A 15,987-nucleotide genomic window follows, 5' to 3' on the forward strand; every position below is an offset into this window, starting at 1 on the left:
TATCTGCAGTAGGAAAGAAATTTCTCTCCATCTCCTAGAAGATACTGAAGCAGTTACAATGTTAGGGAAATGTCTTTAATGCACAATACTGAGAAGTTTTTACAGTTAACAAGTGTGACACCTTTTTTTGAAATGAAGATACTGCATGTGTAATGTTTCCTTCTCATTCAAATAGCAAAGCCTTGTGGATAAAGTCTCTCGAAGACAGAAGCCTGACATGAATATGTTATTCCTAAATGTGAAAGTGAGGAGGACACACCTTGTCAGTGATTCACTTGATGAGGTAACAAAAAAATATAATTAAACTGTGTGTTGCTGCAGAGTAGCTATTGAACTTAGATTTCAATTCAGTAAGTCATATTTAAATCTTTTTCACTGAGAGATTGGGAATACCACTACATAATACTAAATAAAAAGAACTTCATTGCTGTCAAAATTGCAGTGCTGCAGGACAGATTGGGTTAGACATTTTGAAATTCGTTTCCTATGCTCATACTGCTCCATAGCTAAGCCCATAACAAATATACATACTCTGCACATGGTCTGTATTTGTGTTAGTAATTTTTGTGTTAAAAATACAGTGCACAATTATCAGATTGTGTAGGACTTGAGTCCATGAAGCAGCATGAATAGGATGTGACTAATCACTAATGAGGTTGTTCTGTTCTAATTCTTGGAATTTTTTATTCTTTTCCTTCTCTATCCTGTAAAGAGTAATTTTAGGCTTTCTTTTCTTAAATTCTTAACTTGATTTTAACTAATTTGTCACATTCTTGAATGTAATTTTTCCTTTTTTAGAAATAAAAGAGGTGTTTCCATTAAACTAGGCAATTGTTCAGTATCCACTGAACCTTGCTCATTAACATTATTTAATGAAATTTAGTTCTGTCTTTTTCTCAACATTGAGAACAGCCTGATGATACTGAAGAATAAGTCCAGGTAGTGAAAACAACATCACACAAATTATGATTACTCATGTCAGAAAATATAAGTTTAAGCTTTATTCTCCTATATTAAAACCTGTCTATTTTGGCCTTTTCTCCTATGAAAAAATATGATTGGTAGTATTGCTTTCTCTCAGGCATTGTAGGCTTTTTACCACACTGAAATAACCAAGAGCAATTTCAGAAGTTTTTATAGTCAAAATATTCTCCTGTTTATTTCTGGTGCTTTCTTCTACCCATCTCAGAGATGAGTAAGAACATATTATACATTCATATTCTCAAAATTATGGGGAATGGCATGTGGAGAGGGAAGATGTCTTACTTTTATTTCAAATTTTAAAAAATAATTTGCAAAGAAAAATCACTTCAGATAATAAATAGCTTGTTTCAAGTAACACCAATACCTATAGTTACAAAATTTGTGTAATAGGAATTTACTTGAGCTGCTAGCAACATGGAGATTATTTTATCACATGCGTACTCTTGACTGGTTTAAACATTTGCTCTGGAGCTGGACAGTAATTAATGTTTTAAAGAAAACTTGTATGGGGACTCAGTCTGAAAGATCACTGCTAATTGTAAAAGGATGTAATCTAATTATTTGCAGGTTTTTTGTGGTGAAATGCTGTCTCTTAGGAAAAAGCAATGAAAAGAGCTTGTCACCATTGTCTGAAAAACAGTTTTATAAAGCAGCTGATACTTGCTGGCAGGAATCTTACACAGAACCAAATGGTGTCCAAATATTGAAAGTTTATCTTATTCCCATATTTCTAAATATTTCCAAATTATGTCTAATTACTTTTTAAATTTGTCATTTCTTCCTGGTAGCACATCTTCTGTAAAAGGTAAAAAATTATACCGGTCTGAAATATTCCAGACAGACTCAATTCATTGCATTTAATTGCTTGTTAAGTCTATTTGTACACCACCTAACTTCTTTTCAAGCCCAGAGAGTGACACCATGTGCAAAGTAGTTGATGGTGTCAAGTAGTCATAATTGTCTTGCTTCGGCAATTCAGTCATTGTTTTAATATAGTTTTGACCTATTAGTAGAAAACTATGCAAATTAATAGTTTAGGCAAAGCAAGAGCAGTAGAATAGAGGCTGAGGTGTGTTCTCTATGGCTAGAAGTAGTGACAGTATGTTAAATCTCCTTTTTCTTCTTCCCTACCTATTTCACAATAGCTAGCAAGGAAGAAGGCAGATCTGAAAAAGAAGTTAAAAGTCACATTTGTAGGAGAAGCTGGTCTTGATATGGGTGGCCTGACAAAAGAATGGTTTCTTCTTCTGATTCGGCAGATTTTTCACCCAGATTATGGTGAGTCCTCATAAATATTCTTAAGTACAATGTGAAAATTTGTTTAGACTCTTGTGTAAGCACTGCTCAGCAGTAATAGAAAAGTCTTTGCATTATAAACACTGTTTCCAGCACAAATCCAAAACATAGCCTTGTACTAGCTATCAGCTACGAAGGAAATAATCTCAGCCTAAACCAGCACAATGGTTTAGTAAATATTCAAGTGGAGATAAGGCCAAATGTATTGGTTTATCATCTACCATCCTTCACTATTTCTTCACATGCTGCATTTTCTCCTTCTGCCCTCAGTTGTCTTCATATTGCTAGTTTAGGGAGTTTTCCTGGTTTTTTTAAGTAGCTGCAGCTGGACACTGTTACTTTGGTCAGTTCTGGCCAACTGCTGACCTTGGTCTCCCATGTATCAATGGGGTTTTTTTGGTGCTGATAGTTGCACTGAGAGTGCCTGCAAGTTCTGGTACTGTTTCTGTGATTAGGATAGGTAGAGGTTAGCTTTTACTTGAATCTTTGTCATCACATTGTCTGTCTGTGTGGCCAGTATTCTTAAAGGGGTCTGAAATAATCTCAGGAAAGAAAGGTCTTTCAGTTAGGAGCAGAGACAGTATAGGCAGGTGTGATCCTGAATGAAAAAGCCTCCCTCTGCTGTTACCAGGACCTGTGAGCCTGTAATGACACGTCATGCCCAAGGGAAAAAAAAATAAGACTTTTTGGTTAAGTAGGAGATTGTAAGACATGAATGAGCAGTCATAAACAAGCAGTTCCATCCACTTGTGTTATAGTGATGTAGATGGATCTGGGTGAGTTTTATTCACCATTCTAATGAGCTTTCCTTTGGGCGTGGATACATTACTGATGACTTAGTGGGTTGAAGTGTGACCAGGATGGCTTTTAAATTGATTTCCAGGGACTTGAGCATAACACCTGAAAATCATTGGTAGAAGGCAAGAGCTTGCCTGTCTTTGCCTGGAAGTGTTCATGTCCCTTAAAATCATGGTCCTTTGTTGTTTATAGGACTACTTCTAAAGGTACAGAATTTTAAGTCATAAATATGTCATCATATCTGCTGAGATTGTTATTTGCCTGTACCCTTTTTGTAGTAAAAAGGGGTCTGTGTCGAGACATGACGTTGGTGATAGCAACCTTAATAGGAAACAATTTATCCTGCAGAAAGCGTTCTGTAAGTTTGACAGTTCTGTTAGTAAAAATGCTGTCAGCAGAGCTTGGTAACTGATGAGTTTGGAAACATTCAGAGTAATATATTTTTTCACTATCTCTGGCAGGCTTCCTTACTTTAAAGTGTAAATTCTTTCATTGTTACGACTATCAGCCAAGTGTGGGAGGAGTTCAGAAATATTCTTGTCCCTTGGAAAGGGACTGTATCCTCTGCTGTCTTTAATGTTGAAGATGCAAATAACATGTCAGAAGCTTGGAAGGGAAAATGTCGCTGTTCTTACCCTTTCCAGGTTAACTGATTCTTCAGATTTAGCTGTGGAATTTAAAAATTCTTAATTAACTCAGCACCTGGTTGTGTGTTTTGCAATGCTTTCTTTATCTTGGTGTGGACAATTAATGGGATTCAAAACCTACTTTGTTCCAGCATCCCTATAATCTTTTAGTGTGTGAACCTTGCTCTGCCTTACATGCAGCTGTTCTGTTGTTTCTGGTAATGGCAGTGTCCAAACCTTTTGTGATGAGCACCTTTTTGAGCTGGAATTCAAAAGATAAATTGCTCAGGAGAGTGGGGGGAAAATCATGAAGGCAGTGTTTTGTCTGTAATTTGTCATAAGAACTAGATGTCCCTGAAACAAGTTGGATTTTCAGTCTTTGTTTTTTTATATCAAAAGGACTTTCTTTTTTTTCATTTAGATATTTTTCACCAACTTTATCTTCAAACAGGGATGCAGTGAGCTATTGACATGCGAGATGTGCTTAAAAGTATTCCTTGCTTTGGTTTGTACAGACCATGGCAACAATAATAAACTTGGCCCATTCAATCCCAACAAACTGAAACAGTCCATCACGTTTTATCCCAATTACTTCTGCATTAGAGGCACGCTTATGTGGAGTGTGTCTTGCTTCTCTGAGCAATACTTCCTAGGCATTTCAGAGCTGTTATCTGCTTTCATTATGTAGGATTTTACTTTCTGCCACTCTTTAAAACAGAATGTTCTGTATCTGACGCAAATAGCAGTCAAACTCGTCTATACTCATGATTTGAGTAGGATCTAGCTTGTCATTTAGACCCATGAGTGGCTTTTTTAGGGTACATGTGGTTTGGGGCTTTTTTAACTTTTCTGGTATAATTTTTTGATAGAAAATATGAAACATACCCCTTTGCTGGTAGTGTGTGTATAACATAAACCATTTACGGTTTTCTGTTCCAAGATGGTAAAGCTTACAGTATTTGTATCATGGGATTCATGCCAGCATTTTTAGGGATTGTCATCTGCTACTGACCTAGGAAGAAAGGAGGAAATAAGTGGGTTTACATTGCAGTAAGTAAATTTTTGGTTAGACAGTTAATGTTTATGGCAGTACAGATGCTGGAGTGCAATGAAGAAACAGATTGTACAGACAGTGGAGAATATCCACAACTGGAGGCCCTGAAGAATGTGTTGCACCAGCACCCAGCAGGGCTGGTGGGCTTGAGCCCACTTGCTTGCTTCAGGCTTGGCACTGCCCTTGGTGCTCCCTCCCAAGCATCTTCCTGCAGACTCCTGCCGTGGTGGGAGCAGGCTCCTGGGAACAAGCATGGAGATGTGGGCACTCTGAGGAGCACTTCTAAGGGTGCATGGGTAAGAAAGGTGAGGCTTTGTATGACTTCTTACAAAGCTCAGGCTTTTTAAGGGCCACGTTGCCGTTGTGCAGGCATGTTCACCTACCACAAGGACTCGCACTGCCATTGGTTCAGCAGCTTTAAATGCGATAACTACTCGGAATTCCGTCTGGTTGGAGCCGTATCCTTTTCTGTCCGCTAGAATGTTCTGAACGACAGCCCTTCAATGAGCTGGTGTGGGGAGGAAATAAGGCACTGGCTAAAGCTCCTTCAAAGGTTGTATATACACCTGTGTTCCGTTTAAAATGTATTTTTTTGAATATCGTTCAAGCAAGTGAACTAAAAATAGGAAGAAAATGGTGGTGTGTGGGTATGTGGTACATTTCACAGTCAGAAAATGCTAAATCGATGTTAAACATGCAACTTCTTTGTGTATAAGTTGTAATTTTTTATGTACTTAAGCCTCTTGAGTTTCTTTCAGTAGACATTATGTGCCTGTGTGAAATAATACTTAATTTAAGTCCCCATTGAGCAGTATGTGGCTTTTGCCTATTTTATTACAAAATGGAAGCCACATGCTATTTTGAGCACAAGTTTATTTTCTAGGTTTTCTATTGTGCTTGTATATGAAAACCTAAGACAAATGATTTATGGTAGTATATGCTTATAACTCCACTGAAGTGAGGAAGTAGTGTCCATTTGCTGATTGCAGTTGGATCAGATGGTGGTTGTAAGTCTCTTCTAACAGAACTATTCTATTCTTGTGAGAAGTTGAATTGGGATAGTTTCAAATTTGTTTCATGGGATCCACTTAAATGTGCTAATGGATGAGCTGTAGTACCAGTGCAGGTTTTTCTTAATGCTTTTATATTTACTTAAAAGAAATAGTGCTTTTTTGAGCTGTCACTAAAAAATACATATTTATCTTTCTCTGTTTTCATAACAATACTTCGGAAAAAATTATTGTAGAAATGCTTGTATAGATGATTATGAAGAAGATTCTCAAGCATTCTGTCAATGTGCATCATTTGAACCATGTTAACCACTGCTTAACCGTAATGCAAAACTGCATTTAAAATTGTCAGTCCAGAAAAAATTAAATAATTTCCATTCCTTCTCTTTGTGGAGCATGACTCTTAGAATATTTTTTCCAAGCTGCAAAAATACTAACTATAATAAGGATGTGTCAGATTTGCCCTTAACATTTGACATATATAGCTTATGGGACTTGCTGTATATAACAGCATCACCTTGGATATTCGTTTCCCACCTTGCTGTTACAAGAAATTATTGAGTCCTCCCATTGTTCCCTGTGATCATAACACACTTGTAGGCATCTGTGGTGTAACATTAGATGACCTGTTTCAGATCATGCCTGTAAGTATTACATTTTTTAAGAGAAGAAATTATTGATATAAAACCTGATTTATTTATATTTAGTGCTTGAGTTATGAACTGTTTGAAAACATCTTTTTTTTCAGCACAGGCTGATAAAGTCTTCTTTTCTTCTGCTGAAAACAGAAAATCTCAATGTTTTCTAGCATAGCATGCAGTTTAAATGTACAGCTTTTTCCAAGATACTTTCTGTATAAAACAATGCTTCTGGCACATGTTTGCAAAGTGCATCGCTTAGTTTTTTAGATTTACTAACAAGGTTTTTTTTGTATTGCAGGAATTGGCGCATGGGCTAAGTGAACTTCTATCCTATGAAGGCAATGTCGAAGAGGATTTTTACTCAACCTTTCAGGTCATTAAGTGCACCAACCATAAGTGCTTCTCAACCTCGTTCCGTGATTTTTCCCAGTGTTAAAATGGCAGTGGAGTGGCTCATTGCTGTGTGATTGCTGATGGTTTGGAATAACTGCACGGAGATCAGAGCTTGCTCCAGGGGCAGCGCTGCCCAGGATCTCTGGCTCCACGATGAGACTCTGAGCTGTTGTTCCCTGGCAGCATGGGTGGATCCCAGTGCTCACGGCCAGGGTCACTTGGCCAGCTGCTGGTGCATTTCCAGCTCTTTGCTCTCCTTGACACCACCACCTTGCAATCAACGACCAGGCTTATGAAATTCATCTGGCTGCAAGACAATCCCTTTTCTGTCTAACACAGAAGATAGTCAAAGCTTACTTGGTTATTTTATGCATTTTGTCCAGGAAATCTCACTTCAGCAGTAGCCTGTTTTTACAGTTTTGCCTGACCTGTGTGTTGTAACTGCTATTTCAGTTAAGGAAGCCTTTTTCAGTTACTCTTCATTTCAGAACACACATACTAGTTAATGAAATTTCATATTGGTGGTACTTAGCTCCTAGGTGAACTACATCAGAACAAATACCTTCTTAATTGTATTTGCTGTTCGTATACTGTTCTTTTGTATGAAAAACTCCATGGCTCCAGAGACTGCAGGTCAGTTTGACATGCCACTATGAAACAGGGTTGATATTCTTTGAATACTAATTTTCTGAGCAATGTGTTGAAAATTATAATATTTAACTCGTAAAAACCTCACAACTCTCAGAATTGCAGCATTTGCTGAAGAGAGAGAGGAAATACATGACTTAATACAAGCTTTGTTGTTTGTAAGTGTAGGAGTTCATTTTCCAGTGCTGACCTTGACTCCTCTTTTTCTGTAGGTTTTTCAGGAAGAATTTGGTGTTATAAAATCTTACAACTTAAAGCCAAATGGAGATAAAATTCCAGTCACAAATCGGAATAGGAAAGGTACTTCAGTGTATATTAACTACACATACTTTGCAGATTTAAGTTTGTCCTTTTTCTCCTTTCTATAAGCCTAGGTTTTCATTAATGAAGTGTGAAAACGAAATGGCTGTAGTTCTTTCTGGTATGCCTACCAATTTAATGGTATCTAAAATTAAATGCATTCATTTTTCGTAATTCACTACAATTTTGGAAAGCAGAACAGGTGATTGATTAAAATTATTATCATGTAACAATTTTTTTTTTTTTTAGAATATGTGCAGCTCTATGTTGATTTTCTTCTCAATAAATCAATCTACAAACAATTTGCAGCTTTCTATTACGGATTTCATAGTGTCTGTGCTTCATATGCATTACTGGTAAGAGTAAAGTGAAACATAACTCTTCACTTCTATTTCAAGTATTTGACAATGACTTAACTAAATTAAAACAAATTGCACTGGATGATTTTAAGACTTGGAAAGAGTCTTGATTGATCAACAGACTTGATTAGTCCAACATAAGTAGAAGAAAATGTATCAGGTAATCAACTGCTCTCTGTAGTGCTTTGTTGAAAAGAGATAAAGCTCCAGAAGACAGGTTTATTACTATGTATTCACAGACACTTCACAGGCTCTCCTGTGAATGTTTACAAGGTTTCTTTGTATTCCCTACATTTAGGAACTGCAAAGCAACTGTGTCTGGGGGCTCCTGAGTGACTCCTCTGAAAACATCTATTGCTTTTTGCAGGAAGAACACTCAGTAAAGATGAGATTAAACATTCTTCTACTTTCAGTCCTGTTTGGCTGTTGGAATGATTTTGTAATTTACAGCATCCCTTCTGCACTGAGAAAGAAGAGGCAGTTTCAATTTGCCTGGTATTTTCTAAATTCCAGTGACACCTGGAAGCAAAGCAAGTTTTGCCCAACCACAGGGAAGGTTCTGGAAGGACAGTGAGATTCCATTGAAATGCCATGACATGCGTCCATGCAGCTTGATGAAGGGGTAGTAAATGAATAAGTAGGTTCTGCAGGTGTAAGTTTAGTGGGTATTAAACATGGTTTATTGTTATAAGGATTCACTTTGCACAGCAGTGTGTACAACTAAGAGTCAAGTCCTGTCAGCCCCTGCTGCTCAGCTACCCACACTAGGACTTGTCAATGAAGTGGAAGTTGAAATCAAAATTGACATCAAGACCCTCCCTCTGGATTCCAGATGTACAAACTTAATTTTCTTCCTGACCCATTTGTAGTCTGATCAGATAACGGGCAAGTCAGTGTAATAATTGTAAGAATGATGAAGAAGTGAAGAGCAAAATATGCTGAAATATTGTGTTATCCTGTAATTAAGCTTTCTACTATATACAGCAGTAAGAGATTCTTCAAAGTGCTGAGGGATTAATTTTTCTATAATCAGTGTGTATCCAAGTTAGAGACTTAAAATGAATGATATTCTGTTAATTTTTCTATAATGACAAAATAAAAATGTAATCTTAATCTAGTAGCATAATTTCTCATCTTTTTAAAAAAATTAAACTTTTTTTCCTTGATTTATGGCAGCTACTTCGTCCAGAGGAGGTTGAAATTCTTGTCTGTGGCAGTCCTGAACTGGATATGTCTGCTTTACAGCGAAGTACCCAGTATGAGGGCTACCAAAAAACTGATCTTACTATACGGTAGGCCTGGGTTTTTATTCTAATTACCGAGTTTAAAACATCATGGAATGTTAGACTTCCAGCAGTAATCTCTTCAAGGGTAATCTGAGAATGACTGAAGTTTTAGAAACCTATTTCCAAGTAACACAAGGACACTACTAAATTATCATAAGTAGGAAGAATTAGATCCTTAATGGTATGTGTTTACTGAATATCCTTAAAAGATTATGAGCACATTGAAGTAGAGTAGTTTGAAAAGAAAAGCTCCAAATCCTGCATATGAAATCTCAGTATTTTTATTATCCAATCTTCTAAAAATACTTTTTTTGCCCAATTCTCTTTGATACTAAGGACATTTATATTAGTGAGTAGAAGGCATTTATATTTTTATAGATAAGTGGCTTGAGGCATCTTTTGGCAAGACATCATTCCAAAATTAATAAAACATTGTACTTGTCAATTTGTTGGGAATTTAACCTTGTATATTGGGGTACTACTGATGTCCTATATATTAATTAAATTATTGGTAAGTGATATTTATCATGTAGAACTTGTGGTTTTATTATCATCTTCATACTATTTTTTTACTATGTTGCATCTTTCAACATTTTCTTCTCCCTCTGCCCTGAGCATAGGTACTTCTGGGATGTAGTACTTGGATTTTCTCTTGACCTTCAAAAGAAGCTGCTGCATTTCGCTACAGGAAGTGATAGAGTACCTGTGGGAGGAATGGCTGATCTGAATTTCAAGATTTCAAAGAGTGAAACATCCACTAATTGGTAAGTGATGTTTTGGATTTTTAAATTTTTTTCATTAACCTGTTTCCCAAGAGCCCTTATTGCTCTTGAATGTCTTCTTAAAGAGGAGTAAACTAATGTGCTGAAACATAGATTTAGAAGAAACATAAAGATTTTAGTTACAGTCTAGCTGTGTTGAAATTAGTTGGAATAGGATGGAATTTGGGCCCAGCTAGAGTTAAGAGAGCTGGACCTGAAATGGGTTTAAGATGTTAGTAACTGATTACCAAATAACTGATGATTTGTCATTTATATGTTTGCTTAGCTGTGCGTAGAACGAGGAATAGAAACATTGATAAGTTGGTGTAGGGAACAAGGACAATCACCAATTTCCTCCCTTGGTGGGAACCTGTTGAAAAGTCACGCAGGAGGAAACTTTGAGGTCACTAAAGTAACTAGGGTTGTTAAAAGTTCAGAGAGGCGGAAAGGTCAAACTGAGGAAGATGAGTTACTTCATCTTTTTTTAAGACCGCTGACCCAATTCAAGACCACTGACTCAATTCAGAGCACACACTACGCATGCTTAATGACATGTAAGCTCATTTCCATACAAAGCGGAGAATGGGAGGTGTTAATGTTATGAATATGCATTTGTATTTTGGATATTCATAATATTTGGAAATAAAAGGTATTGTGTTTGCTTGGATCGGGGCCCTGCATCTTAGGGAGCTATCCCACGCAGTGCCTGGCACCAAATAAACATACACTTTCTAACTCTAAACTGTTAGAGAGTTTTTGTCCGTCTCAGCTGGAAATCGATATTAGATCGATATTCAGATTTTGGTAAAGCAGTGCAAGGAAGAAACTGCATGGACTCCTTTAGTTTGCCTTCCAGTATACCCATTTATTGATTGCATAGATTTAAAAGTTGTTTTTCCAGTCAATGTTTACATTTGAGGACAGTAATTATTTATAGTGATTATTTACATGTTTTCAATTCAAATAAATTATGTATTTAATCATTCCTAACATGGCAGCTGACCTAATGAAAATATACCTTGAACTGCCATGAATTTTTCTGAATTTGTTGCGTTTGATGGCAGTATTTATCACAACCTCTGCAGTTGCAGAAAATGCTTGCATTCTGTCTTGATGGTCTAAATAAGAATTTCAACGTGTGGCTGTGAGGGTGCAGCATTCTTTAGGGCCTCTGGTGAGTGGCTGATACAGAAGGTGCTCCGAAGATACAGGAGCAAAGCAGTCTTGCAATTTCGTTGTGATTAATTTGTTCATACCAAGTTCATATGCTTCTGGCAGCGTTTTATTTTGTGTTGAATTTACTTGGGATACACTTTCCCATTAGTATTTTTCTTCTTAAGACTGGAGAAAGTCAGTTTAAGCGATTTGAAAACTGTATAGAAAAACTTGCTGCTCTGAAGCTCACTGTGAAGCAGTAATTACTGGCTTTATCTAGATTTCTCAAACATTTAGAGTAATCAAAATACTTAAATGGAACTATATTTTTCAAAGTCTGAATTTTGCTGGGTTTTCTGTGAAGAGCTGATCTAAATGCATAAACATAATACATTTTGAGGTTTTTTTAAATTGAATTTATCTCATTACTGAGGTATTTCTAATGCTTTTCTCAATGAGCTAATGACTGGTTCCAGTAACATTAAAGGAACATGAAGATCAGATGAAAAATGAAGAAAAATCAGTCAGCATTGAATCACTCTTTATGTTCCTTCTGTAAATTGTTCTTTTTCTTAAAAATGAGAAAATGTGTTTTGAAATAGTGTGCATTTTAAACGGCTGTGGGTCTGTGTTTTGCAAGATAATTGTTGCTGTCAGACTGCCTGCACAGGAATGAATGTAGACACCATCATCATACTGCTCACACAATAGGATCGAAGAATTTAATAGCAATAAAAACTGTCAAATTAATAAAAGCTTCTCAACTTTCCAAATTCTGAAGCCAAGACTCCAGTCCAATTAACAGATCTTTGCTGATCATTTAAAGGGCAGGGAGGGGAAAGTAGCTTGGGTTTCAAGACTTGGTAGTTCCACCCCCTTTTGAGAGTGTTTGCCAATGATCAAAGGCCAAGTTGGGGTCATTCAAAAGACTGAGGGATTAAATTAAAAGAGATCTAGAGGGCTTTTGAGTCACATAATAAAATAGGTGTGTCCAGCTTTAATACATTTTTCAGTGTGTTTTCCAAATGTCAGGTTGAGCTTCAGCTCGTTGTCTTTCTCCTGTCTCCGCCCCTCAAGTAATCTGCTGTAGGCGAAGTCTATATCCTTGACTATATCCATGTGTGTCCTCCAAGTCACTTGAGAATTTAAAGGGCAAGGAGTTCCTGTAGCTTTTTATCACCTGTGGTTCATCAACTTAAGCTATTCTAGGGAGAAATAAAGTTTCCAGCGTTTCAGTCAGGCATTCCTTAGTCCTACCTGCAATACGTATATTCAAGCTCTTTCTCAGGAGAAACTTGGAACTGAAAGTGTTGGTATAGCTGAGACCAGAATTTGTGAACTGTTGTTTTTCCAGCATTTCATCATTTCTTCAGAGCTCCCCACTTAGGTCTGTAAAGATGTGTTCTACCAGGCTGTATTCTGTATCCTCACAGATGCGTAACTGTGGTTCTTCTAGGTGTGTCTGTACCTACTGCAGGACCCAGCTTCCTTTTCCATGTTGTGGATTCTGACTATACCCAGATTTTGGGTTTGTTTAGAGAAGTCATGTAGTACCTGGAGTTTCCATAATCCGGAAGGGAATGTTTCCAACTTGAAAAAAAAATTAAGATCGGGGAGGGAGTTGCAGGCAAACAAGTTCACCTTAGGTACTTATGACCAGCAGTGGTGTTACTTGCATTCAACAGAACTTGAACCACCATTAGGATAAATGTTCCTTTTACAGGATTTCCTACTTAAAAAATAATTAACTGAAAATGTGTAGGCAATTGGCAGTGTTCTGGTTCTATTGCATTATTATTAAATGTGTTTTGTTGGGTATTTTTTAAATTATTTTAGGTTACCTGTGGCCCATACCTGCTTCAACCAGCTTTGTCTCCCTCCTTACAAGAACAAGAAGGAACTGAAGCAAAAGCTGATCATTGGCATTTCAAATGCAGAGGGATTTGGTCTAGAATAAGATTAAATACTCCAAGAACAGCATTTTTATGTAGCATTCACTCTCTTCTGATTGTGCCTTTAAGCTTTTCATTTTTATGTCTCTTGATACTGTGCCAGTTTTATCTCATTTAGTTAAATTTTTTTTATTAAATATGAAGTGTATGTTTTTTCTTGAATGGCAATACATCTACTGCTTGCTTTGTCACAGAAAGTAGCTTTCTTTGTACAAATGCTCGTCTGTTTGAAAAACAAAACCCAACTAAGACAATTCCCAAGTTTTAGGTTTTTCTTAATAGCACTTTATCATTAATCATAATTCCTTTACATCAAGGTATCTCACTGGGAGATAATATACAGAATATTTCTCTTAGTTAATCCCAGTGGTAGATTGTTTTCAATTAACATTAATAATAGAAAAAAAAATAACATCAGCATGTAGCCATTTTTTTCACAAAGGCAAATAGGAATTTTAGTCTTTATAAAATGTATGTAGTTTTATTATTCTGGTTTTCCTTCTCAGTGAAACCAGCTGTCTAAGAAGTATGTAAATAACTGCCTGTGAGGAAATAGGGTTTTGATAGTGCCATTTACTGCTATAAAATTATTTTTTATGAATAAGAGGTTTTAGATGTTGTATATTCAGCTTTTACACTTGACTGTACAAGAGAGTTAAAAGGTATTTTTTCAGCTTGAGGGGATTCAAGTTCAAGCTACAGGTATTAAGGAACTTGTGTGTTCATTCTTAATAGCAAACTAGCCAGATCTACTGTAGCATTATAGTAAACAAAACTAGATATTTAAAATAAATTCCGCATCTGGTGAAATGCTTTAGGAAGAGAATTGTATCCACAACACATGGAAAACTGATATAGTGTGTCATGCTGTCATTTTTTGCAGCAAGTTTGCTGAAAGTCGTAAATAAGCTCTGACAAAAGTGAATACAATAACATTGCAGAAAAATACTTCAACTTTCATTAACTTGGAGACCAGCATTTAAAAACAATGTTTTGTGTTTTTCACTGCACAAACTACGTGAAAAGAGTTCTTGGTGTCTGCTCTGAGTTAGTAAATTAGCAGCTGGGGAAGAAATGGTTCTAAAATACTGAAATAATTGTAAGTCTGGGTTTTATTCATTAAATGGAAAGAATTTATGAGCATGCAGTATTGTATTTTTAAAGATACATAGCTACTGTGTGTTCTGTAGATTTTTCTTTCAGCTGAATAAGGCCCAGATCATTTGAGACACTTAGGCATCTAATTTGTCAGCTTTCCCCATTGACTTCTGCTGGGGCATGGATGCATAAATATCTTGTAGTGTCTGTTCTCAAATACTATATTAGTCTTCTTTTCTCTCTCTGTATTATTTACATACAATCAATAGATTTACAAATTAATCTGCCTAATTCATGCTTTCAAAGCTGTTGTGGATATTCTTCAATAACTAAGTGTAAATTTTATTTTTTCCTTTCTCCTAGAAAAGTTACTGGTGATTTTACTGATTTTAAAGGCAGAGATAAATATTAGGATATTTTAGAATATTTGGCACTTTATTCGTTGTGCTGTTCTTGATACAAATAATAAAATTTCCATTGACTTTAGCCTGGAACTATACTAGGTTAGCACGAAGAGTGTTAAAAGCAGTGCTGAAAATTTCTGCATTTTTACATTGTATGTCCCAAATAGAGATTTTAAAATAAATCTTAACTTGCAGGATTTCAGGTGTTAAGAAATAAATTAAGCTTTCCCTGTTGCACTGGATGAACTAGATAGCTGCAAGCAATGTTAAATTTCTAACAGCTGAATATGGATGTAAGTAAGAAACCTGGAAGCAAACACCTACCCCCATTCCTCTCTCTCTGTAGAATTGGATTCATAAAAGGTTGGCTTATGAATAAATAGCTATACAGTTTATCTGAAAACATGGCAAATTAGCCAAAATATTTTTTTAAGGCTTAAACCCACTTTTAATAACTATTTATCTACTATTGTTAAAATAAAAGCTTTATCTTTTCTCATTTTCACTGAATTGCACTTTGCCTTCTGTTTAGTTTTATTTATTGGAGCTTTTTTTGAGATAATGTGTAATATTACCTCAGAATTCTAAAAATGTTATTGTATTTGCATCAGTTTTTAAATCAGATTGTCATTCAAAGACATTTTATATATTTCCTGATGTTGATAAATAGTAAATTTTGTATTTGTTAAATGAAAGCATTGCACTGTATTTATTAAATAAGCCTCTGATAATTTTGAAACTTTTATTCAATGATGTTTTGTTGTTCCTGTGTCTTGCCCTGTAACCTAGCAAATCTTTTTTTATCTTCATCATTGTTTTGTACTGTACAAAAGAAATCTGGTTTGTACAAACTTGTTCATTACTAAGTATCTATTTTTATGTATCAAAATTGTCCAGTCATTAAATCAAATAATTCAATTGCTGACCTCACTTGTATGATTTCAGATTTTCAAAACTGGTCATAATGGGTTTAAAATTATGATCAACCTCTCTGCTTTTGGTTTATTTTTCTTTTGAAAAGTTCTCTGTTCCACTAAAACATTGCATGGCTCACTGAAAAGAAACTTAAGTTTCAACAACCAGACATACACCAAGACTTGTATTTCATATTTACAGTCAAAATTACAGATGTTCTGGTGCATCCCATGGTGTAATAATGCTGTAAAATAGCGTGGATCCTCCTCATGGATCCAACAACTGGGGTTGTTCCACGGGGAGAAGA

General features: G+C 35.9%; 1 protein-coding gene across 16 annotated transcripts in view; it reads left to right on the forward strand.

The window, feature by feature from the left end:
- Positions 1–15,683, forward strand: part of HECTD2 (HECT domain E3 ubiquitin protein ligase 2) — a 59,012-nt gene extending 43,329 nt beyond the window's left edge. For all 16 annotated transcript variants that reach the window (XM_082286224.1, XM_082286230.1, XM_082286235.1 and 13 more), the window contains 10 exons: positions 176–283; positions 2,130–2,262; positions 5,128–5,216; positions 6,254–6,412; positions 6,708–6,782; positions 7,663–7,750; positions 8,000–8,106; positions 9,286–9,401; positions 10,016–10,159; positions 13,148–15,683. In XM_082286224.1, coding sequence (XP_082142350.1) covers positions 176–283; positions 2,130–2,262; positions 5,128–5,216; positions 6,254–6,412; positions 6,708–6,782; positions 7,663–7,750; positions 8,000–8,106; positions 9,286–9,401; positions 10,016–10,159; positions 13,148–13,268 — 1,140 coding nt within the window. In that variant the 3' untranslated portion in view covers positions 13,269–15,683. The remainder of the gene's footprint in view (positions 1–175; positions 284–2,129; positions 2,263–5,127; positions 5,217–6,253; positions 6,413–6,707; positions 6,783–7,662; positions 7,751–7,999; positions 8,107–9,285; positions 9,402–10,015; positions 10,160–13,147) is intronic.
- The last annotated feature ends 304 nt before the right edge of the window (positions 15,684–15,987 follow it).

This window comes from Coloeus monedula, assembly GCF_965178545.1.
Source record: "Coloeus monedula genome assembly, chromosome: 8".
In the NCBI taxonomy this organism is placed as follows: Eukaryota; Metazoa; Chordata; class Aves; order Passeriformes; family Corvidae; genus Coloeus; species Coloeus monedula.